The sequence below is a fragment of the Lampetra fluviatilis genome, chromosome 37 (genome assembly GCF_964198595.1).
Source record: "Lampetra fluviatilis chromosome 37, kcLamFluv1.1, whole genome shotgun sequence".
Taxonomy (NCBI): domain Eukaryota; kingdom Metazoa; phylum Chordata; class Hyperoartia; order Petromyzontiformes; family Petromyzontidae; genus Lampetra; species Lampetra fluviatilis.
In genome coordinates this window covers 11,870,454-11,896,703 of record NC_136311.1, presented here as the reverse complement: position 1 = coordinate 11,896,703, position 26,250 = coordinate 11,870,454, and the positions used below count along the sequence as shown (strand labels likewise).

The 26,250-nt window shown below is 53.2% G+C and overlaps 2 protein-coding genes across 4 annotated transcripts in view; one reads left to right on the top strand and one right to left on the bottom strand.

Moving 5' to 3' along the window:
* LOC144945387 (ras-related protein Rab-35-like) overlaps window positions 1–10,898 on the bottom strand; it is a 15,646-nt gene extending 4,748 nt beyond the window's left edge. Inside the window, exons 1-2 of the mRNA XM_078873888.1 lie at window positions 9,529–10,898; window positions 5,432–5,482 (exon numbers count right to left, since the gene is read on the bottom strand). Of these exons, the coding sequence (XP_078730014.1) occupies window positions 5,432–5,482; window positions 9,529–9,580 (103 nt within the window). The 5' untranslated portion in view covers window positions 9,581–10,898. The remainder of the gene's footprint in view (window positions 1–5,431; window positions 5,483–9,528) is intronic.
* On the top strand, window positions 10,759–26,250 carry ABHD11 (abhydrolase domain containing 11). Of its 3 annotated transcripts, none has more exons than XM_078873885.1 (8): window positions 10,759–10,836; window positions 15,978–16,118; window positions 17,793–17,943; window positions 19,653–19,913; window positions 20,578–20,751; window positions 21,120–21,322; window positions 22,833–23,009; window positions 23,451–26,250. In XM_078873885.1, the coding sequence occupies exons 1-7, from the start codon at window positions 10,820–10,822 to the stop codon at window positions 22,987–22,989; spliced, it is 1,104 nt and encodes a 367-aa protein (XP_078730011.1). In that variant the 5' UTR covers window positions 10,759–10,819; the 3' UTR covers window positions 22,990–23,009; window positions 23,451–26,250. The 3 variants fall into 3 exon arrangements, with proteins under 3 accessions (XP_078730011.1, XP_078730010.1, XP_078730012.1); XM_078873884.1 differs by having other exon boundaries at window positions 23,448–26,250; XM_078873886.1 differs by having other exon boundaries at window positions 24,878–26,242.

Below are 26,250 nucleotides of genomic sequence, written 5' to 3'. Positions count from 1 at the left end.
TCTCCAGGTCCTCCGGTTTTTCACTCCACATTGAGAATCAACATCACCACGTGTTTAGAGTATATGGCTGCTATCAATTTCCACGTGATGATGATAAGCCACTTCATTGAGCTAACAATTATGGCCAGGTCGCAACTGAAAAAAGCCACATAGCTCTGTGGGCTATGTGGCTTGACGGGTTGATGTTAAAGATCGCGTGACATCGTTCAACTCTGGGACTACCTGGCCAGAGTTGCCTTGTGTCCGTTCTCCTTTGGGTGCGTACTGCAGAAGAAATTTCCAAGGCAAATAATAATGATGATGATGATGATAGCGTGGTTTTGACGCAATCTAAACGCCACGAGTGAACGGCGTACATGTCCAATCAGGTCTCCGTGGGTCAAAGTGCTCGGCTGACAATAGAAAGGTCGCAGAGTTCAAATCTTGGTCAGGGGTGACTCACACCATCATTCTACATGAATATCACCCCCATTAGCATCACCATCATCATCCCCGTAATCGTCATGGGACATCAATATCAAAATTATCATCAGGAACATCACTACTGTACTATCATCAACATCACTCCCATCGTGAAATCACGACTGTATTATCATTATCAACATCGCTACCATCACCACTATGATCATCAGGAACATCACCACCATCATCACTGCTGTATCATCACCATCAACATCATCACTGTTATCAGCATAATCAACAATATCACCATCATCACTATCCCTCTACTGTCAACAGTCATCATCCAATGGATAGTCTGGGAATGTGGAATTTCCACCGCTGTCTAGTCTCCAATGGGAGTAGAATGCCAGCCCAAGGGATGATGTTTGAGCAGCGAGGCTTGTTGATTTGACGGCTAGGAGTCCAATGTTTACATGTGACTTGCCTCACAGTTGCCGTATCATTAACGCCACAAACATGACGCCTTGACAGTGACAAGGTTGTCAGTCTGACTGGATGGGATAAACTTAGATTTAGGCGAGGGTGGGTGTGTGCGTGTGATTGTGTAGGTGTGTCACTATATATAACCATAGACGTGTGTCGCTGCGTCACTGTGGAGTTGTGTTGAGCAGTACACCGAGGTGGTGCGCGTGTGAAGCGGTAGTGCAGTAGCGGTTAGCCCCGAACCCGGCCACACGAGTTCAATTCCCGCTCACGGCCAACATCGGTGACAATTATCTGAATAGGTCCTGGGCCTCCCCTAGGTCGACTCAGCCTCAAATAAGTACTTGGTGCGGTGTGTAAGCATCGCCACTGGGGAGACAAAGGCGACCGGGCGTGGTGCTGGCCACCCACCCCCCTTGAGTGCCGTGCCGGCCTTCATAGGCGACAGCACTCGCTAACAGCACTTGCCCCAACAGTCTGTTAAGGCTACACGGCGGATCTTTGCATTTGTCTTTGTCACTGCAATTGAAGGTGTGGGTCTGTATAAAGGTCAATACATTTGAGTCACTATGCTCACTGGCTCATGCAGTGTGTATGTGCTTTGTGTGCAAGGGTCTGTATCTGAGCGTATGTTGTGTGTGTGTGATGGAGGTCGTTGTGATTGAATGCGTGTTGTGTTTGTGTGTGGAATTGTGCATGCACAGCCAGTTTGTAAATCCTCCACTGCTGGATGAGGGACTCCCTACTCCCATGCTGTGCAGGCAGCGAGGGCTATTTCATCCATACTTCACCACGCTGGTCAATGTGGGTGAGTGAAGTTGGGTTGCGAAGGATTGTACAGCCCTGTGCCCCTACTGGGTATCTGTAAAAAAATTAAAAAAGCTTTAAACTCATGGGATTCCTCCTGTAGTCTAAATAAATATTCTGATTCTGACGATGAGGCCTATGACTGCACGTGATGTACAGCCATCCCAGCCCAGTGGCGTAGCGAGCGGCGTGGGGGGCAGGCGGGGGGGGGGGGGGCCTTGCCCCACCAACCCCTTCCCCCTGGTGGCCAAAGCGACGAGTTGGGGGCCCATCCACCTTGACAACCACCAACAGCAGTGTCAAAGAACAACTTATTCACAACGCGGTTTAAATTCATTTTTTAAATGGAAAATGCTTTAATTGCATTGCACGTTTTATTTTAATGTAATTAGAGCGGTAACACAATCTTGCAAAAAGACACGACAACTATGGAGCGGTAGTGGCTGCATTTTGTGGAGTCGGAGCGTTCCCCTACAGCGATGAATGTTCAAGACCGTGAGTGTTCCCCTACAGCGATACATGTTCAAGACCGTGAGCGTTCCCCTACAGCGATGAATGTTCAAGTCCGTGAGCGTTCCCCTACAGTGATGAATGTTCAAGACCGTGAGTGTTCCCCTACAGTGATGAATGTTCAAGACCGTGAGCGTTCCCCTACAGCGATGAATGTTCAAGTCCGTGAGTGTTCCCCTACAGTGATGAATGTTCAAGACCGTGAGCGTTCCCCTACAGCGATGAATGTTCAAGTCCGTGAGCGTTCCCCTACAGTGATGAATGTTCAAGACCGTGAGCGTTCCCCTACAGTGATGAATGTTCAAGACCGTGAGTGTTCCCCTACAGTGATGAATGTTCAAGACCGTGAGTGTTCCCCTACAGTGATGAATGTTCAAGACCGTGAGCGTTCCCCTACAGCGATGAATGTTCAAGTCCGTGAGCGTTCCCCTACAGTGATGAATGTTCAAGACCGTGAGTGTTCCCCTACAGCGATGAATGTTCAAGACCGTGAGTGTTCCCCTACAGCGATGAATGTTCAAGTCCGTGAGTGTTCCCCTACAGCGATACATGTTCAAGACCGTGAGTGTTCCCCTACAGCGATACATGTTCAAGACCGTGAGTGTTCCCCTACAGCGATACATGTTCAAGACCGTGAGTGTTCCCCTACAGCGATACATGTTCAAGACCGTGAGTGTTCCCCTACAGCGATGAATGTTCAAGTCCGTGAGTGTTCCCCTACAGCGATACATGTTCAAGACCGTGAGCGTTCCCCTACAGTGATACATGTTCAAGACCGTGAGTGTTCCCCTACAGTGAATGTTCAAGACCGTGAGCGTTCCCCTACAGCGATACATGTTCAAGACCGTGAGTGTTCCCCTACAGCGATGAATGTTCAAGAACGTGAGCGTTCCCCTACAGCGATACATGTTCAAGACCGTGAGTGTTCCCCTACAGTGATGAATGTTCAAGTCCGTGAGTGTTCCCCTACAGCGATACATGTTCAAGACCGTGAGTGTTCCCCTACAGTGATGAATGTTCAAGACCGTGAGCGTTCCCCTACAGCGATACATGTTCAAGACCGTGAGTGTTCCCCTACAGTGATGAATGTTCAAGACCGTGAGCGTTCCCCTACAGTGATGAATGTTCAAGACCGTGAGTGTTCCCCTACAGTGATGAATGTTCAAGACCGTGAGTGTTCCCCTACAGTGATGAATGTTCAAGACCGTGAGTGTTCCCCTACAGTGATGAATGTTCAAGACCGTGAGCGTTCCCCTACAGCGATACATGTTCAAGACCGTGAGTGTTCCCCTACAGTGATGAATGTTCAAGACCGTGAGCGTTCCCCTACAGCGATACATGTTCAAGACCGTGAGTGTTCCCCTACAGTGATGAATGTTCAAGACCGTGAGCGTTCCCCTACAGTGATGAATGTTCAAGACCGTGAGTGTTCCCCTACAGTGATGATTGTTCAAGACCGTGAGCGTTCCCCTACAGTGATGAATGTTCAAGACCGTGAGTGTTCCCCTACAGTGATGAATGTTCAAGACCGTGAGTGTTCCCCTAGAGTGATGCATGTTCAAGACCGTGAGTGTTCCCCTACAGCAATACATGTTCAAGACCGTGAGTGTTCCCCTACAGCAATACATGTTCAAGACCGTGAGTGTTCCCCTACAGTGATGAATGTTCAAGACCGTGAGTGTTCCCCTACAGTGATGAATGTTCAAGACCGTGAGTGTTCCCCTAGAGTGATGCATGTTCAAGACCGTGAGTGTTCCCCTAGAGTGATGCATGTTCAAGACCGTGAGTGTTCCCCTACAGTGATGCATGTTCAAGACCGTGAGTGTTCCCCTACAGTGATGAATGTTCAAGACCGTGAGTGTTCCCCTACAGCGATACATGTTCAAGACCGTGAGTGTTCCCCTAGAGTGATGCATGTTCAAGACCGTGAGCGTGGCGACGACGACGACGCGATGGGGGCAAGACAGGCTGTGACCAACAGCCTCGAGGTGCAGCCGCCGCCAAGAGACAAATCACAACATTGGGGGCCCCACGTGACCGATTGCTGCACCCCCTGAGCTGATGATAACGCAGTTACTACGACCCTGGTTACTTTCGGTACTTCGTCATTGATGTTAGTTACTACGCCATAGATGTTAGTTACTATGCCACTGATAACATCGTTACTATGCCACTGATAACATCGTTACTATGCCACTGAAAATGTCATTAATATGCCACTGATAACGTCGTTACTACGCCATAGATGTTAGTTACTATGCCACTGATAATGTCGTTACTATGCTACTGATAACGTCGTTACTATGCCACTGAAAATGTCATTAATATGCCACTGATAACGTCGTTACTACGCCACTGATAATGTAGTTGTTACACCACTGATAATGTAGTTACTACGCCACTGAAAATGTTACTACACCACTGGTCATGCCGTTACTATGCCACTGATATAATGTAGTTGTTACACCACTGATAATGTAGTTACTACGCCACTGATAATGTAGTTACTACGCCACTGATAATGTAGTTACTACGCCACTGATAATGTAGTTACTACGCCACTGATAATGTAGTTACTACGCCACTGATAATGTAGTTACCATGCCACTGATAATGTAGTTACTACACCACTGATAATGTAGTTACTACGGCACTGATAATGTAGTTGTTACACCACTGATAATGTAGTTACCATGCCACTGATAATGTAATTACGCCACTGATCCAGGTTCAATCCTCCTTAGATTCCTGCATCTGACAGACACGTGACTGCATGCCTGCGTGGTCGTGTGTGCAATTATAGAGTGCGTGTGAGTGCACGATTGTGTGTGTGCGGTTATGGAACGGTTTATTATCAGATCTTGAGTTTGTGTGATTGTGTGCGTATCGGCGCTTGTGTGGGATGTCATTGTGTGGGAGTGGTGGTGCAGTGCTTAGCGCGCTGGGATACGAACCAGAGTTCGATTTCCGCTCACGATTTTCTGAACCGGTCCTTGGGCCTCCCCTAGGTTGACTCGGCCTCAAATGAGTACCTGGTGCTGTGTATAAACGTCGCCACTGGAGAGACAAAGGCGGCCAGGCGTGATGCTGGCCACCCACCCCCTCGTGAGCCGTGCCGGCCTTCATGAGGTGCTGCTACTCGCTAACAGCACTTGCCCCCAGTCTGTTCAAGGCTACAAGGGGGAATCTTTGTCTTTGCGTGGCTCGTGTATTGAAAGTGCCGGCTCACCTGAGAAGACGTTATCTGAGAAACGTAGCAGCAAGCTGCTCTTGCCCACACCTGCAACACACACACAGTACATGTACCATAAACACCTGCACCACACACACAGTGCATGTACCATACACACCTGCAACACACACACAGTACATGTACCATAAACACCTGCACCACACACACAGTGCATGTACCATACACACCTGCAACACACACACAGTGCATGTACCATACACACCTGCAACACACACACAGTACATGTACCATACACACCTGCACCACACACACAGTGCATGTACCATACACACCTGCAACACACACACAGTACATGTACCATACACACCTGCACCACACACACAGTACATGTACCATACACACCTGCACCACACACACAGTACATGTACCATAAACACCTGCACCACACACACAGTACATGTACCATACACACCTGCACCACACACACAGTACATGTACCATACACACCTGCACCACACACACAGTACATGTACCATAAACACCTGCACCACACACACAGTACATGTACCATACACACCTGCACCACACACACAGTACATGTACCATACACACCTGCACCACACACACAGTACATGTACCATAAACACCTGCACCACACACACAGTGCATGTACCATACACACCTGCAACACACACACAGTACATGTACCATAAACACCTGCACCACACACACAGTGCATGTACCATACACACCTGCAACACACACACAGTGCATGTACCATACACACCTGCAACACACACACAGTACATGTACCATACACACCTGCACCACACACACAGTGCATGTACCATACACACCTGCAACACACACACAGTACATGTACCATACACACCTGCACCACACACACAGTACATGTACCATACACACCTGCACCACACACACAGTACATGTACCATACACACCTGCACCACACACACAGTACATGTACCATAAACACCTGCACCACACACACAGTACATGTACCATGAACACCTGCACCACACACACAGTACATGTACCATACACACCTGCACCACACACACAGTACATGTACCATACACACCTGCACCACACACACAGTGCATGTACCATAAACACCTGCACCACACACACAGTACATGTACCATAAACACCTGCACCACACACACAGTACATGTACCATACACACCTGCACCACACACACAGTACATGTACCATAAACACCTGCACCACACACACAGTGCATGTACCATACACACCTGCACCACACACACAGTACATGTACCATAAACACCTGCACCACACACACAGTACATGTACCATGAACACCTGCACCACACACACAGTACATGTACCATACACACCTGCACCACACACACAGTACATGTACCATACACACCTGCACCACACACACAGTACATGTACCATACACACCTGCACCACACACACAGTACATGTACCATACACACCTGCACCACACACACAGTACATGTACCATACACACCTGCACCACACACACAGTGCATGTACCATACACACCTGCACCACACACAGTACATGTACCATAAACACCTGCACCACACACACAGTGCATGTACCATACACACCTGCACCACACACACAGTACATGTACCATACACACCTGCACCACACACACAGTACATGTACCATACACACCTGCACCACACACACAGTACATGTACCATACACACCTGCACCACACACAGTACATGTACCATACACACCTGCACCACACACAGTACATGTACCATACACACCTGCACCACACACACAGTACATGTACCATACACACCTGCACCACACACAGTACATGTACCATACACACCTGCACCACACAGTGCATGTACCATACACACCTGCTCCACACACAGTACATGTACCATACACACCTGCACCACACAGTGCATGTACCATACACACCTGCTCCACACACAGTACATGTACCATACACACCTGCACCACACACACAGTACATGTACCATACACACCTGCACCACACACACAGTACATGTACCATACACACCTGCACCACACTCCGTGCATGTACCATACACACCTGCTCCACACACAGTACATGTACCATACACACCTGCTCCACACACAGTACATGTACCATACACACCTGCACCACACAGTGCATGTACCATACACACCTGCTCCACACACAGTACATGTACCATACACACCTGCACCACACTCCGTGCATGTACCATACACACCTGCTCCACACACAGTACATGTACCATACACACCTGCACCACACACAGTACATGTACCATACACACCTGCACCACACAGTGCATGTACCATACACACCTGCTCCACACACAGTACATGTACCATACACACCTGCACCACACTCCGTGCATGTACCATACACACCTGCACCACACACACATTACATGTACCATACACACCTGCACCACACACAGTACATGTACCATACACACCTGCACCACACTCCATGCATGTACCATACACACCTGCTCCACACACAGTACATGTACCATACACACCTGCACCACACTCCGTGCATGTACCATACACACCTGCTCCACACACAGTACATGTACCATACACACCTGCTCCACACACAGTACATGTACCATACACACCTGCACCACACTCCATGCATGTAATATATAATCAGAGCCATGTCTGACCACATGCTTGTGTGGTTAATGCAGACTTGATGCCACGGGTGTCTATCTGGCGTCTTCACCCTCTGCACAGCCCCGTGTTATTGCTGGATAATGGTAAACGCCTATTCTCCTGCCATCGCTGCTGCGTATTGGTGGGTAGTGCGAGCAGGAGATCGAGTCTCGTGGCGGTGTATCATAGCCGGTGGTGTTGCCGTGAGTGGCGCAGAGCGATACCACAGCGCAGTGTCAGCAGTTTACACAGCACTGTACCAAGTACAGCAGCTTCCTGTTCACCCCCAGCACGGGCCTAGACTTTAACACGGCACTGCGCTAAGACTACAACCACGTTGACAACACCAAGACAGCCACCATTCGCCACTCAGTGGCGGTGACGTCGCCACGACGCCTGTGCCAGGCTAGGTGCACTTTGAGGCTGCCACGTGAAGTGTCGGGAGGCTCGCTGCTGACAGGAGGTCTCGGGACTGACCCTGCAGGTGCCACTGGTTGGCCCACTGCGATGACTACTGGTAGATGCACAAGCTGTGCCCCCTACTGCGCTAACTTGAACTTGCTGTGCTTTAGCCACCCGGCGCTCCGCTCGTCGTTGTGAGCGTCGCTCCTCCGCCCTCCGTTGTTGTTGGAGGGCGACTGCCTCCAACTGCCCAGTAGCGTCCTTCACGAGCCTCCTCCACTGAGGCCGATCTTGACACCGCTGGTACCAGTCATCGGCAAGTCCACTCAGCTCCACGTCCTCCTGTACCACATCACTCCATCTCTTCTCTAGCCCGTGCCGCGCCCGTTTAGCCCCCTCGATCCGGCCGAACAAAAGCTGTTTCGGCATGCGGTGGCTGGGCATGCGGGCTACATGACCCAGCCAACGCAGCCTTGCCTGCCGGAGGAGCTCACCGATGGGACTTTGTCCAGATCTTTCAAGGATTTGAGAGCTCCTCACACAATCCATCCTGTAGGTTAAACCCAGGATGGATCGTAGGCAGGCCAGCCTAAATGTTTCCACCCGGTGAACATATTCCATTAGAGGGGTCCACGTTTCGCAAGCGTAGAGAAGGGAGGGCATGACCGTGGCCGAGAAGATCCGAAGCTTCGTGCGGAGCGCCAGACCAGGTAGCTTCCACACAGCAGCAGCGTTACGCAGCCGATGTAAAGATGATGCCACCCGGCTGATTCGGAGTGAGACCTCTGATGTGGGGTTGTTGGTGGTGTGGTGTGGTATTGTTGGTGGTGTGGTGTGGGGTTATGGGTGGTGTGGTGTGGGGTTATGGGTGGTGTGGTGTGGGGTTGTTGGTGGTGTGGTGTTGTTGGTGGTGTGGGGTTGTTGGTGGTGTGGTGTGGTGTTGTTGGTGGTGTGGGGTTGTTGGTGGTGTGGTGTGGGGTTGTTGGTGGTGTGGGGTTGTTGGTGGTGTGGTGTGGGGTTGTTGGTGGTGTGTCACTCACCGCTGTCTCCGATGATGAGCAGTTTGAAGAGGTGGTCGTATTCGCGAGCCATTGCCGCAGCAGCAGCAGCAGTCGCGGCAGTTCAACGCCACCCCCTCCACGACCCACCAACCCCTTGGCAACACGAACGGCTACCACGCAAATTCACCTCGCCACTGCAACACCCACAGAGTCAACCCCCAGCCCAATCGGGACCACTCACGGCCACACACGGCCACTGACTCACGGCCACTGACCACTGACACTCACTGACACTGACTGACTCACGGCCACTGCCACCCACACGGCCACTGACCACTGACACTCACTGACACTGACACTCACTGACTCACGGCCACTGACCACTGACACTCACACGGCCACTGCCACCCACCGACTCCGCGCCCAGCAGCGCGCCGCCTGCTCCGCGCCGCGTCTGGCGGCAGCGATAAGAACCGCGACCCGCCCTGGTGACACCCAGCGCCGATACTAATTGAACTGCAAATTGAACTATAAATTGAACTGCAAATTGAACTATAAATTGAACTATAAATTAACCGATCGGCGTCTGGCGAGCGAGGCGGACGAGGCTGGCGAAGGAGCCGCGCGCGTCTCGCCGACTGCGACTGCCGCCGCTGGAGCCACGAGAGGCGGCGCGTCCGCCGGGCAGCCGGGGCCTCCTCCTCCTCCTGCCGCCTCCTCCTGCTGCTGCTGCCGCTACTGCCGCTGCCTCCTCACGGGTCCCCGACTCGACACCGCTCGCCAGCGCCGAGATGAACGCCTCTCGCCAGACGGTTCCGCCTCCTCGGGGGGGACTCCTCGACGAAGGCGCCGAGGCCCTCGAGCAGCACCTCGACTGCGGGATCCCTTCGCGAGGGGAGCGAGGGGAGAGCGCCCTCACAAAGACCACTCAGACTCCTCTTCCTCCTCGCAAAGCCTCCTCCTCCCTCCTCCTGCTGCTTCTCTCCCTGCTTCTCTCCCTGCTGCTGCTGCTCCCCCCCCTCTCGCTCCCCCCCCTCTCTGCCCGTCAGCGCGCGGCGGGCTCCACACAGACGCCGCCTCGTGTCCCCCGCGCCGCCGTCGGCAGAGCGACGCGGCCCTCGGCGGCCTCGGCGGAGTAGGTGGAGGATGAGGAGCGACGCGGAGCTTCACAGGGTGACGAAGATGGCAGAGTCCTCCTCCTCCTCCTGTCCTCTTTCTCTCTCCCCGTGTGAGTCTCCGCGTGAGTCTCTGCGGCCGGGCTGGGCTGGGCTGGGCCGGGCTGGGCTGAGTGAAACTCGGCACCCGGAACACGCCAGATCCGGAAACTGCGATGGGCCTTCAACCCAAGTAAATAAATATATAATTGCGTCTTTTTTATTTTTTTCGAAAAGTCAGGGCGGAGCTGAGCCGCCCACCGCGTATCGCGAACGAGTCCCGGGGACTGTGTGTGGTGTGTGATGTGGGGTGTGTGGGGTGTGTGGTGTGTGTGTACGTGGTGAGTGTGTGTGGTGAGTGTGGTGTGTGCGTGTGGTGTGATGTGGTGTGTGGGGTGTGTGTGCGTGGTGTGTGTACGTGATGTGTGGTGTGTGTGGGGTGTGTGTGTAGTGTTTGTGCGTGGTGTATGTGTGGTGTGTGTGGTGGTGGTGTGTGTGGTGTGTGCGTGGTGTGTGTAGTGTGTGTGCGTGGTGTATGTGTGGTGTGTGGTGGTGGTGTGTGTGGTGTGTGCGTGGTGTGTGTGATGTGGTGTGTGTGCGTGGTGTGTGGGGTGTGTGGTGTGTGTGCGTGGTGTGTGGTGTGTGTGGTGTGTGCGTGGTGTGTGGCGTGGTGTGTGTGGTGTGTGTGTTGCGTGGTGTGTGTACTGTGTGGTCCGTGTGTGTTGTGTGTGTGGTGTGTGTGGGTGTACAACCCAGTGCGTGGTGGTGGTGGTATCGTAGTGTGCCAGGCGCCGGGTCTGGGGGTGTTGGGGCCCAGAGCTGATGCGATCTCTGCCTCATCGCCTGCCTCATCACCTGCTGCTGCGCTCTGACATCGTTGCGAGTGGCAGCAGCAGCAGCGGTGTGGATCAGGGGCTCAGTGGCAACGTGGAGATCTGCTGCTGCTGTCACGACGAGGGGGCTATGGCAGGGAGAGAGTTCGACTCCTGCTGCTGCTGTTGAAGGAGCGCAGTGGCTTCACTGTTTGGTCCATAGTTTGGGTGCCATGGCCACAGTCGATCTGCTGTGGCTTGTCTCTTTACATTTCCATTTGCTGCTGCTGCTGAGTGTTAATGTATCAACAGGGTTGTACGTTATTATAATAAACAGGATCAGAATAATTAGGAATGCGATGAGGCTATAAGATGTCCAGTCGGGGTGGGCCAGAACGTTGCAACAATACAAGAACACGACACGAGTGTAAAGTATAGGAAATGTAAACAAATAACTTCGAAAAAGACAAACTAAACTATGTTTTGTATTTAACCAGGTAAGGCCGACTGACCTATTGGCTTATTTTACAGAAGCGACCTGGCGATCACAAATGGCAGCTCAGCGAAGTGGCTTATCACGTGGACATTGATAGCAGCAAACTACTCTAAGTTCATCTAAACACGTGCTTATCAGCGGCATTGTTCGCGTCTATCTCAGCTGCGTTGGTAGCAGCAGTAGCAGTAGTAGCAGCAGCAGTGTCACAGGATGAGCCACTTCGATGAGCTGTCATTCGTGAGATGTCGCTGCTGAAAGAGCTCAGTGGGCCTCGTCCAGTAACATAAAAGGCGACAGTTCATTTGTATTTAATTTTATCATCATTACGATGTCATCATAGCTGTCAACCCCTGATCAGTGACCCCCACCTTGTTACAGACCATTGGAATTGTTGACACTCCTGCTGGTTAAGCCATGTTTGTTTGTTGAAGTACGGAGTTAGCCTGACAACTTTATCTAAATTGTCTTATGGTTGTGATTGTTCCACTTGCATCCCACTGGGATCTTTGCACACAGCGTTGATATCGGCGATTCTCTCTGGAAGATCTCGCTGGTTTTCCTGGATGTTTCTGTTGCGCGTCGTCGCTTTGAGATGTCCCTTGTTCGTGTTTTTGTCTGTTGCGGTTGCACCCGAGTCAAGAGCCTCATGGCTCACAGGGCTATTACCTAATACATGAAACCAACTCAGACCTCATTGGTCACCCCGTGCCCTTCATACATCTCAACGTTCACCCCACAGAGTCCCATCATCACGAGGGAGACGCACAAACACAGACGACGGCTTTGCCCGTCATGACGAGGGGCTCTACGCCACGTGGGTTGACGGCGCCGCCATCACTTGTCAGCACAGAAGCCGCGGTGACGTCATCGCGACGTCATATTAGGATCAATCCGAATGATCGGGGTTTTATCGATTAAGCCGATGTGTCGTGAATGTCATGATGTTAGTTGACGTGAGTGTTTTGGTTAGTTATCATCCCCGTTCGTAGTGATCGCGCCTTTTACACATTCCTGCGAAGGGAGCTGGTAGGAACGTTGGGTTACTCGGTCAATGGCCTGCAGGGTCAACGGCCAGGGCGTGGTGTATTCCGCAAATATGCCCGACTGTGAGGGCGGGCACAAGCCGGCGTGAGTAGGTTGAACGTTGAGTTTTATAAGGGCACCACGGGGTGACCAGCCCCTCCCCACCCAGCCCCACCCCTCCCACCACCCCCCACCCAGCCCCTCCCCACCCAGCCCCACCCCTCCCACCACCCCCCACCCAGCCCCTCCCTTCACGACGGACGGACGGACACAATAATCCCCGTGGCCTAGTGTAACCAGGAGGTTCCTACCAATAAAAGTGTTAAACACGGCAGTGTAATTCGCGCTGTTTTACTACGGGTTTTAGTTTTGTGAAGCACTGTGCAGTAAATTTCGATTTAAAGCTTCTTTCGTGACTGCAGGGATTCATCTTCTTGGTTCTTTCGGTAAAGTCACGTAGAAGGAAAATAATAAAATAATAAATATAAAACATAATAAAATAATTCTCACGACGTTTCGGCCACAACGCAAGCAGCCGTCTTCAGGTGGAGAACAGGTCTGTCGAGGAGACAGAGTCTGAATGGCACGCCCCAGGCTTGGAGCGACTATTTAAGCTGCTGGGATGGAGGGGCGAAGAGCGCCTTGACAAAATAATTTGCATATCAAGAGGAATTTATGGGAAATGCAGGTATGCGATTAGTACTACTTGTGAAATGCGTAGGATTGGCGAGGGGTTTAAAGTCATTATGCCCATGCATTATGCAGGATTAGCAGTATCAAAGGGAGGGAGTAAGGTTAGAATTAATAAAGGGAAGGAATGTTAATAATCTAGCGCCGCAGCAACTAATATGCTTTTAGACTATACATTGTAATATTACACTATGTATTATTCTACCCACCCAACTGTATACCAAACTGCTGTATATTCACTGTACAATTACGATACTATATATTACCTTATACATTGCATTAAACATTACACTTTAATACTATTTATTATTATACAATATGCTATACACTATACCATTGACCGTCGCGTGTGCAGTATCCAAAGGGTTAAGTGATGTCTCAATACCAACTCACGTGGCTTGAAGTATCGAGTTGTTAAACATGTTCAATAAAAACTAGTCAATGTGCAATTGGATCTTAACTGTGTGAGAGCTGGTGTGTCCTCAAGTTGTACCTCGTCACTGCTTCAAAGGCACCGATTTGACTACTCTTTGTATTTTTACTCTTTGTATTTGACTACTCTTTGTATTTTACCAAGCAAGGCCCCACTGAGCTACGGATCTCCCTTCTCGTATTAGTAGTTCTGTGGTAACGAAGTGAACACAAGTTCGCGTTATAAACACGACCACGAATCTGTCGCTTCGCGGCAAGACTGCGTCACGAGTGTGGCTAATCGCCAGATGAAGCTGGTAGTTGTTGTAATCACCGCCACGGGACTCGCATGGTGACCCTTGTCGTGGGTTTACTCTCCAACACAGCGCTGTGCTGTCGTAGTAAACTCGTCTTCTGCACCTTCTGTTTACGTGACAACTCCTCCTGCTAAGTGGCTGTGTCGGGTGGTGGCGGGTTTAACGACACAACATTTATATTTAATATTCACGTGATCTACCCCCCCCCCAACCCCCCCTCTATGATGGACGACTTACAGTTGTGTTTGTATTAAAATGAATGTCACAATGTCATATTCCTGCCAACGCGCACGTTCACCCACACGGCCTCTCGCGGTGAAGTTTTAGTTTAACGACGGAACCGGCGCCGGTTGGAGCGACGACTTCGGTACGCGACTGACGCGCCGTCCGCCATGTTGGGCAAGGGGGTGGGGCCGTCCGCCATGTTGGGCAAGGGGGTAGGGCCGTCCGCCATGTTGGGCAAGGGGGTGGGGCCGTCCGCCATGTTGGGCAAGGGGGTGGGGCCGTCCGCCATGTTGGGCAAGGTGGTGGGGCCGTCCGCCATGTTGGGCAAGGGGGTGGGGCCGTCCGCCATGTTGGGCAAGGGGGTGGGGCCGTCCGCCATGTTGGGCAAGGAGGTGGGGGAGCTGTCGCATAGCAACGGCGCGTCGCAGCTTGGTGGCGTCACATTCACCTCAATATTTACAATTATTAAGTTACAATAATAATGTTTTGTTCTTCTCTTTAAGGCCACAAACATTGTTACTGTTGTTGTTATTTAGGAATGCGTTGTGTGTTGTTTGTGCACCACTGCCAACGCAACTGCAGCCTCTCCACATGTGTTAATACGGATCGGTGGTTTCCCGGGGCAACACGGTAAACCCGTTAACAATGTTTTATAATTTTAAATGTTATGTTCGGTGTGCACCTGAGACTGAATGAAACTTGTGATCATTCATTTTGCATGGAACTGTATTTACTAAAACAGTTTCAACTTAACCCCGTTCACTGGTTCGGCCCCACCGGAAGCCGCGGGTACAGTGCGTGTAGAGGACACGCCGGTTACTGTACCAAGGCTGGGCTGTCACAGAGACTCACTCAGAGACACTCAGAGACACACATAGACTCATACACACACATAGACTCAGAGACTCATAGACTCAGAGACTCATAGACTCAGACAGAGACTCAGAGACACACAAAGACATAGACACTCATAGACACAGAGACTCAGATACACACATACACTCATAGACAAAAACTCAGAGACTCATAGACACACAGAGACACACATATACTCATATACACACATAGACTCAGAGACTCATAGACTCAGAGACAGAGACTCAGACAGACACGGGGTGTCTGACAGTCACACACGTGGTCACATTCGCAGTCATCCTGCCGGGCAATTCGTGGTTTGTTCAGCCAGTCACGAAAGGCAGACATTTATTGAACGTGTCGGAGACCGGGTTAACCCAGTCAGCCAGGTTTCGTGCTGCAATCACTGAAGTAAACACGCCGAGTGAGTCAGTCAGTCAAGCACTTCAGCGAGCCGCTTAATTCGTGAGATATTTAACTCCGCTCGTGAGTTATCTGTGACCAGGGCGGCCCGACTGCTGCTGCTGCTGCCCCCCGGGGCGATGCTGGGGAGCCTGGGGCTGAGGAGGCTGGCGAGGCTGAGGGGGCCGGGCGCGCGGCGCGTCTGGCGGGAGGCGGCGGCGAGGGCGGCCCACGGCGACTCGAAGTGAGCGGCGCCCTTCAGAGACACCGCGGTCGGCTCCTCGCTCTGTGTGTGTGTCCCCTCGCCTGCCTGCCCCTCTCTCACCTGCCTGACCTCACCTCCGTGTCCCTCACCCGCGTATCTCACCGCGTGTCCCTCGCCTGCCTATCCGGGCACGACACCTGCCTGACCTCACCTGCGTCTCCCCCTCTCACCTGCCTGACTTCACCTGCAAGACCCTCTCACCTGCCTGGCCTCACCTGCCTGACCCCCTCTCACCTGCCTGACCCCCTCTCACCTGCCTGACCTCACCTGCCTGACCCTCCCTCACCTGCCTGGCCTCACCTGCCTCTCCCTCTCTCACCTGCCTCTCCCTCTCTCACCTGCCTGGCCTCACCTGCCTGGCCTCACCTGCCTGGCCTCACCTGCCTGGCCTCACCTGCCTGGCCTCACCTGCCTGGCCTCACCTGCCTGGCCTCACCTGCCTGGCCTCACCTGCCTGGCCTCACCTGCGTGCCCTCACCTGCGTGCCCCTCTCACCTGCGACTCTCTCACCTGCGACTCTCTCACCTGCGACTCTTTCACCTGCCTGGCCTCACCTGCCTGGCCTCACCTGCCTGGCCTCACCTGCCTGACCTCACCTGCCTGGCCTCACCTGCCTGGCCTCACCTGCCTGGCCTCACCTGCCTGGCCTCACCTGCCTGGCCTCACCTGCCTGGCCTCACCTGCCTGGCCTCACCTGCCTGGCCTCACCTGCCTGGCCTCACCTGTGTGCCCCTCTCACCTGCGACTCTCTTACCGGTGTGGCCCGCCCAGCCGCGTGGAGTTCCGCCGCGTCCATCGCTCTGAGCTCTGGGCTCTGCTTGGGTCTCTCTCACCTCTCACCTGTGCCGACTTTCCCCGGCGCGGCTCGTGACTATTGGATCTCACGCTAGCGTGGATTGTGTAGCAGAGTTTGGTGGACATCGTCTGGCGTGGAGCGGCACGTATGTCTGTACGTTGCACTTCTTTCGCACCGTACGTAGCCGACCGTGCTACTCGGAGGTGTGGGGGAAGGACAACGAACTCAACACAAAGCGCAGTTATTTGTTCACGCATCTGTACACTCTGACCCACACTTGCATCAACACTCACACAGGCACGGTGGAGCGTAGGTGTCAATCGCACCTCATGGTGCGGAGGGAGAATATTGTCAGCGTGTGGCGGTGTCTTGTGGTCCGTGCAAGGTGGTGCGGTTTGGCACTGTGTGTTGTCTCGTGGGGTGTTGTGTCAAGGTGACAAACCACCCCACGGCACAGCGTGGCACCCCACACCATCATGGACCACACCACGACAAGCTGTGACACCGCACTAGGACACTGAGACACACCACACGGTGACATTCTTAGCCGACAATATGCCGCAAAGCATTTCTGAGATTTTTCTGAAAGGTAAAAATAGCAAATACCTCATTAACTATTTTACCCCCTATGACATTTCCAGCTGGGTGTTGCCACTGCATTGATGCGCCACGATGTCACGGTGTGGCGTGTTGGGGGTGGTGTGGCGATGACACGGTATGATGTAACGCGTCGTGTCACGGTGCGATGTGTCGTGGTGCGGTACGTGCGGCGTCGTGTCATCATGTATTGCGGCGTGGTGTGCACGGGGTCGCGGTGTGACACCTCGCGGTGTGCCACGGTCTCGTGCCGCGAGCAGGCCGGTGCCGCTGGCGTACGACGTGGTGGTGGCAGCGGCCAGCGGGGAGGGAGCCGCCCGGCCGCCCGTCGTCTTCCTGCACGGCCTCTTCGGGAGCCGGGCCAACTTCACGTCGCTGTCTCGTGCACTCGCCCAGCGCACGGGCCGCACGGTGCGCGCGCACGGCGCACACGCACACGCACGGACGCGCGCACGCACGCACGCTCGCACGCACGCACGCAAAGATTCCCCCTACAACCTTAACAGACTGTTGGGTGCCGTTAACGAGTAGCTCCTATTGAAGGCCGGCACTGCACACGAGGGGGTGGGTGGCCAGCACCACACCTGACCGCCTTTGTCTCCCGAGTGGCGATGTTTAGACTCCCCAACGACGTCGTTGGCGAGTAGGAACTATGAAGTGCAACACGACGCACAAGGGGGCGCGTGACCAACGCCACGTTCCAGCCGCATTTTTCTCCCCAGTGCTGGTACTCACTTAAGGCCGAGTCGGCATTAGGGGAGGCCCAGGATCCGCGTGAAACATTCGTCACCGGTGTTGGCCGTGAGCGAGAATCGAACCCGGGTGACCAGCTTCGTAGCGCAGTGCGCTGAGCACCGCGCCACCGCTCCCCGCGCTGGCACATGCGCGCGTACATACACACGTGCGCGCGTACATACACACACGTGCGCGTGCACGTGCGAAGCTCTCCTTTAAAAGCGAATTGGGACTCAACACGGCAAATGCAGGACTCCCTCCTCAAACGGTTTTGAGAGTCTTGTGGAGTTATATTTGTGGACCGGTAACCCCCTGCCTGTGCCTTGCGCAACGTCTCCCGTGTCCGCCACGTTCCTGCCGCACCGCCACGACCACCCTGATCTGTGCCGCCGCCGTCGCATCTGGACTCGACCGCCGTAGCCGTGACCCCCACCTCCTCCTCGAATCCGGCGTCTGCCGGTTTTAAACGACGCCGCACACCGCGGCCGGCACCTCTCGCCCGCGACCGCATCAGCGGTCCAAGCCGTAGCGCCTCCAATCTAATCCTCGATGTAATTGCCAGCGAAACGTCGTTTTCAAATTGTAAATGTTGTGGATTTACTCTCCAACACATCGGCGGGCTGAAGTCGCAACTAATTGGCAGGTTTTGTTTACGCGACAGACCTTACTAATTAGCTGTGTCAGGTGGTGGTGGGTTAACGACACATTTATATTTACGCAATCTAACCGAACGAAACAAAACCTATATCGTGGATGATATTGGTCGCGAAAGCCTCCGTGTTAATCAAGAGTTTAGTTTAGTGTCTGTGTGTCTCTAACCCTCGCTGTGTATCTCACTGTGTGTGTTTATATTTGCGCGTGTCTATTGCGTCTACGTGTGTCTATAACCCCAGCTGTCTATCTCACGGTGTGTGTTTATATTTGCGCGTGTCTATTGCGTCTACGTGTGTCTATAACCCCAGCTGTGTATCTCACTGTGTGTGTTTATATTTGCAGGTGTCTATTGCGTCTACGTGTGTCTATAACCCCAGCTGTGTATCTCACTGTGTGTGTTTATATTTGCAGGTGTCTATTGCGTCTACGTGTGTCTATAACCCCAGCTGTGTATCTCACGGTGTGTGTTTATATTTGCGCGTGTCTATTGCGTCTACGTGTGTCTATAACCCCAGCTATGTATCTCACTGTGTGTGTTTATATTTGCAGGTGTCTATTGCGTCTACGTGTGTCTATAACCCCAGCTGTCTATCTCACGGTGTGTGTTTATATTTGCAGGTGTCTATTGCGTCTACGTGTGTCTATAACCCCAGCGGTGTCCGGCCCGTCGCTGTTGCGTTGCCCCGTGTCTCTTCCAAGTCGACGCGTCCGTCTCTTTGCATCCCTATCAGATGGTAACGGTGGATGCTCGTAACCACGGAGACAGCGCCCACGCCCCCACCATGAGCTACACGGAGCAGAGTCTGGACGTGCGAGCGCTGCTCACGGGGGAGGGGGGGCCCCCCCCGGTGAGGGTGGGGGCGACCGGGGGGGGACGGGGAGCCGGGGGGGACCAGCGGGAGGCGTCGGGGCCCCTCCCCCCGCTGGGCCCCGTGGTCCTCGTAGGGCACTCCATGGGGGGCAAGGTCGCCATGGCAACAGCGCTGCAATGGGTGGGTGGATGCTGTCTCTCTCGCACAGACAAAGATCCCCCGTGTGGCCTTAACAGACTGTTAGGGCAAGTGCTTTTAGCGAGTAGCTCCTATTGAAGGCCGGCACTGCACACGAGGGGGTGGGTGGCCAGCACCACGCCCGACCGCCTTTGTCTCCCCAGTGGCGATGTTTAGACTCCCCAACACCACTTGTCACTGCTGTTGGTGGCCGTGAATGGGAATCAAATTCGAGTCGTCGGGTTCGGAGCACAGCGCGATAACTGCTGCGCCACCACTCCCCATACCTTGCCTTAACCCTTTCCCATTGCCATGACGTACACGTACGTCATCAGAACGGAACGTGAAGAACAAAACAACTTTATCAGCACCGAGGCTCCCTCAAGGCCATGCCGGAGGGCGTGTGGCACAGTTTGGAGCCGGATAGCGCGGCGTGGCTACGGTTTTCTGCGGTGAGTGCAGTGGCTTTAAAAACAACGGCCCTGCTACGCCTGCCTAAATCAAATTGACGCTAACCGCTTGCGCGTTCCCACACTCAGCGGTGAGCGAGACTCGGACCCTGCAACTTGCAGACGTGTCGGAACGGGAAATGGTTAATAAGCACTCGCTCACTCACACGCGTGTAACATACGTGCGTTCATATGTCTGTGCGTGCGCGCGTCCGCAGCCGGAGCTGGTGGCGGGCCTGGTGGTGCTGGACGTGGCTCCGGGCCTCACGCGAGGGTTCACTCCTTTCCGGGACTTCATCGGCGCTATGGAGCGCGTGTCGTTCGCGGGGGCGCAGGGCACGCGCTCGCAGGCGCGCACCCTCGTGGACTCGCAGCTCGCCCCGCGCATACCCGTACGTGCCTACGTATAGAGACAAAGATCGCCCCTATAGCCTTTGGCAGACCGTTGGGAAAAGTGCCGTTAGTGAGCAGCACTTATTCAGGCTGGCACGGCACGCGAGGGCAGCGCCTTTGCCTCCCCAGTGCTGATCTTTACACACCGCACCGGGTACTCATTTAAGGCTGAGTAGACCTAGGGGAGGGCCACGACCGATTGCAACGGCGCCCTGTGCGGCGGTTGCACGCGGTACTGCACCTCCAGTGCCAGCCCTGACGCTGAGAATAACGACGATGACGATTGTGGTGATATTGATGATAATAAATGATAATGATGAAGATGATAACGACGACGATGATGACGACGATGATGACGTTGGTGTAGGACTCAACCATCCGCCAATTCCTTCTCACCAACGTGACGGAGCGCCGGGCCGCTGACGGTGGCGCGCGGTTTGGCTGGCGCGTGAACCTGGAGGCCATCGTGCGACACATCGACTGCCTCTTTGATTTCCCGCGGCCGGCCGAGGGAGCCTCCTACTCGGGGCCCACGCTCTTCATCGGCGGCGGCGATTCTCCCTACATCAGGTGACGCCCGAAGAACACGTTGCAAATTGTACACTCAAAAATTTCAACTGTTCAACTAAACTGTTGTTTTTTACCAGGTAAAGCCCACTGAGCGATGTAGCTCTTTTGTCAGAAGTGACCTGGCTAGCACAAATGGTAGCCCAGTGAAGTGGCTCATCATCATGTGCACATTTATAGCGGCAGCCAAACTCTCTAAACGCGTGCTGGTGTCGATTCTAAATTTGGAGGGGAGAACCGAAGAACCGGAGAAAAATCCATGCGACCACCTCGGGGAGAGAGAGACACAAACTCCAAATATATAGCAGCAGCAGCAGCAGGCGTCGGGGTCGGGATGGAACCCACGACCTCCTGCACACCAGGCGAGGTAGTCAACATCTCGGGATGGAACCCACGACCTCCTGTACACCAGGCGAGGTAGTGAGCATCTCGGAATGGAACCCACGACCTCCTGTAGACCAGGCGAGGTAGTTAACATATCGGGATGGAACCCACGACCTCCTTTACACCAGGCGAGGTAGTCAACATCTCGGGATGGAACCCACGACCTCCTGTACACCAGGCGAGGTAGTCAACATCTCGGGATTGAACTCACGACCTCCTGTACACCAGGCGAGGTAGTCAACATCTCCCAGCCACTGTGGCGTCCCAACGCGGTCGCTGCAATCCGGTCGTGATACGGGCACCAGATTCCAATGACGCGACGGGCGTCACGCACGGAGGCACTCGCAAAGATGCTATTTATAAGTTAATAATGGGACAATGTCTTTATGTGTAATGTAAAACAACAGTTAATATGAGAATTAATGGGTTCATGAATGAGACTGTATTCATGTGTAACGTAATACAGCAGTTAATACGTGAAGGAATGATGGAATGAAAGAGATAGATCATTTCAATGGGCTGTTTACATCTAAAGATGACGGATGAGTGAATGAGTTGACTATTGAGATGATTTTTCCTCATACGATATAAATCTTGCCGAAGGGATGATTATCGCGATGTCAGCTTCCCACGTCGTTGTGACCGTATTTCATGGCTGTATTGTTTTGTGGTTTTGCGTACTCCCGGTGTGAATAGATTCACTCAAAAGTTCTTCAACTGCGGTTCACTCAACACGAACCAGCGATTTGTCTTCTCATCGTCACAACCTTACATTCTGATAACAGACCCCTCTCCCTCTGTCCCTCTCTCTCCCCGTATGCTGACTTCCCCTGTCCTTGTCCCTCCCATGTCCACCGGTCTTCCACGTCTCGTCTGTGCCCCCTTGTCTTGGCCGGTCTCCTGTCTTCCCCTGTCCTCCTCTCCCATGCCCGCCCCCCGTATCTCCCTGTTGCTCTCCCCGCACTCTCTCCCCGTGTCTTCCCCATCCCTCTCGCCCCGTGTCTCCCCGTGTCTTCCCATTTCCCTGTGTCTCACCGTCTCTCCCCGGTCTCCCCGTGTTTCCCGTGTCTCCTCGTGTCCACCGTGTCCCCCCGTGTCATCCCGCCCCCTCCCCCCCGTGTCTCCGTAGCCCCGAGGACCTGCCTGTGATTGCGCGCTTGTTCCCGGGGGCGCGAGTGTCCCACATCCCCGGGGCCGGCCACTGGGTCCACGCGGAACGCCCGGCGCAGGTGGTGGCGGCCCTCTCCGCCTTCCTGCAGCCCAGCCGCCTCTCCCTGTGGGGGTGACACAGACACAGGTCCCCCAGGTAGCCTGCGCTATGCACGCACAGCGACACACGCACACAGCGCGACGCGCATACACACACGGTGATACGCACAGCAGTGAGATTGTGGCAATGCAACCCACACTATGGACTGCACAGTAAAGGCATAGAGACCCATAGAGATGCATAGAGCCCTATAGAGATACATAGAGACCCATAGAGACACACAGAGACCCATAGAGATACATAGATAAATAGAGATACATAGAGACCCATAGAGATACATAGAGACCCATTGAGATACATAGAGACCCATAGAGACACACAGAGACCCATAGAGATACATAGAGACCCATAGAGATACAAAGAGACCCATAGAGATACATTATGTAGACAAGCCACAGCAGAGCGACTGTGGCCATGGCACCCACACGAGGGATCGCCACGGTAACCCCACCGCGCTCTGCGCTCCTTCAACAGCAGCTGACGCAGCAGGAACAGCAGCAGGAGGAGGGGGAACAGCAGCAGCAGGAGACGAACTCTCTCCCTGCTCAAGGCCTCTCGTCGTGACAGCAGCAGCAGCAGAGCGCCACGTTGTCACTGAGCTCCTGAACCACACCGCTGCTCCTGTCATCCGCGAGAGTAAAATAGAAAAGCGTTTTAGGCCACCATGTATAGACGCTCAGTTATTGGGTGAAAACATCTTAATGTAGAGAGCACTGCAGAGCTCAGACAGCCGTTGGTGCTGCTGCCGCCTTCCAGCTCGGTGGCTCCTCAGCGATCGTGGTGAGTCGTACCATTTGCATGAACGACGATGACGGTGATTCTGGTGAAGATAATAATTCAATATCGTCAGCCTCTTGGCTCTCCAGAACAACGACAAAATCTCGGCACAGTCGGGCCGACGAGACAGCGAAGATCAAAACCGGTCCCGAATTTTGCTCGGTTGAACAAATGCTGCTGGATGATGTTGGTCTGGAAAGCCAATGATTGGCAGATTAACTGAACATTTCCGTTCAACTAAAAATTATTTGAATCTAGCTAAAAACAACCGAATGCTGCGAGATTAGCTGCGAATTACTTTTATATCTTCTTGTAGCTCAGGCCCACTGACCTATGTAGCTCTTGTTCAGAAGCGGCCTGGCCACAAATGATAGCTCAACGAAGTGGTTATTGTGTATTGCACGGAGCAGCATCATCACCCCCCTACTACGAAAACGTGGCAGGACCCTCCTGAAAGGAGTCTTGAGACTCGGTAAGGCTTTCTTCCGGGGTAAACGAGCGGAAACAACGACAGTGAAACGTCTTGTGTGGAGAGTGGCGTTGTGCTGGTATATCGTTCCTTTACTCATCGCTGTATCGCTGACCAATCGTTTTATTGAATTCTCGACCGGGTATTTGACCGATGTTGGGGGGGGGGGGACGCAAGCCGGTACATCGAGCACCTCTGAGCTAAGGCTTGGTGGATCAAGCTGGGATGCCTGGCAGGCAGGAGATGGCAGCACAGCAATGGATTCTTGATTCCATCTGTGCGAAGCTTTGTCCCCTCTGATTTTGAGGGGTTTCTCCCGGATGCTGAAGTTCCTCCCACGCGCCAAACTCCCATCAATGGGCTCGGCCAAACATCCCAATGCAGGACCCTCCTCTCCTGGTTGAACAGTTTAGGTATGCATTGTGGACTTCAATATAAACTAAACTACAAACTATTGTATCTATGGGATCCTTTGCTGGTACGTTATCAAGACATTGAATGATTCATTCAATATGAGCCCTGTTTTATTTAGGCAAGTAAAGGCCACTGCGCTGTTCAGAGGCAAGCTGGACACAGGTGATGGGAGCTCATCAACATCATCGCACGTGGGGGGAGTTCGTAGCAGCGGCCAAATAATCTGACTGCGTGTTGGTTCTAGATGTGGAGGAGGAACCCAGAGACCGATCGACGCTACGACCACCCCGGGGAGAGAGATCACGTGGACTCCGAACATACAACAGCAGCAGCAGCAGGCACCACCAGGGTCCGGCATGGAGCCCACGGGCTCATTCCTGTGCTACCAGGCGAGGGGGGTAACACCTCGCCAGGAGATTGTTGTGGGATGTTTCACTCTCGCTTTGCACGTGGGAGGAGGACACCAGAGTACGTGTGTATGTAGGGCACCACGAGATGTTCACTACCTCGCCTGGTCTACAGGAGGTCGTGGGTTCCATCCCGACCTTGACGCCTGCTGCTGTATATTTGGAGTTTGCGTGTCTCTCTCTCTCCCCGTGGTCGCGGGAATTTTTCTCCGTGTCCTCTGGTTATTCCCTCCACATTTAGAATGATGCATTTAGAGTATTTGGCTGCTATAAATGTCCACGTGATGATGAGCCGCTTCGTTGAGCGATCATTTGTGGCCAAGTCGCTTCTGAAAAAGACCGAGACAGCTCAGTGGACCTTGCCTGGTGAAATGTAAATAGTTTACGTTGAAACTCTTTTGCACCGTATTTATTCAACCGTGCTAATCGGAGGTGCGGGGAAGGACAACAAACTAAACGAGAGTTAGAGTAAGGGAATGTGACCTCTCGTCAAAAAATCCACACGCACAGGTCAGCAGACCGCTTCGTGTGCTGCCTCTGACGGGCATCCCTACGATCTCTGCGTGACCCACCAAGCGGGACATTGTTTAATTCCTCTTTGCTGATTACGCACAACGTAAGCAAGCGCGGCTTTGGGACGTTACTGAAGCCTCGCTCCTACGAACGAGAGCAGCTCTTATCTTGTAGTTTACAAATCGTCACCGGTGTTGGCCGTGAGCGGCAATAGAACTCGGGTAGCCGGGTTCGTAGCGCAGCGTGGCGCTACCCGCTACACCACCGCTCCCCAACGCAGCTCAACACATCCGTCAATAACACGGCGGGACTTGACTGGGAGAACATTAAAATAATAATAGTCGATGTTTCCGAGCAATGGCAGCACAATGGCCCATGTGCTCTGAAGAAGGGCCTTTGCCTGAAACGTCGACTATTATTGTGGGGCCACGCACGGTGTTGGTTGTCCCTGCCACGGCACGTGCCGAGTGGCGGCGGCAGGAGCAGCGGAAGATCCCTGGGAGCGATGTCACCTTGGCCGAGCACACGGCCTCGTGACAGGCATCTACGCGATGGGAGCCGCTCATCTTTCCTGATTCTCTGTAATATTTAAGACGGTGAAAGTTGGGGGTGGGGGGCGGGAGAGTACAGTATTAATATAAATAAATGATTGACAATGTCTTAACGATGAAATCGTGGTGTTATTATAAATATAACT

What these genes read in the sequence shown, in the direction of transcription:
- ABHD11 (XM_078873885.1), top strand. An exon ending in GCGGCCCACGGCGACTCGAA is followed by an intron (nt 16,119 to 17,792) that starts GTGAGCGGCGCC and finishes TGCCGCGAGCAG; the next exon opens with GCCGGTGCCGCTGGCGTACG. An exon ending in TGGCAACAGCGCTGCAATGG is followed by an intron (nt 19,914 to 20,577) that starts GTGGGTGGATGC and finishes GCGCGTCCGCAG; the next exon opens with CCGGAGCTGGTGGCGGGCCT.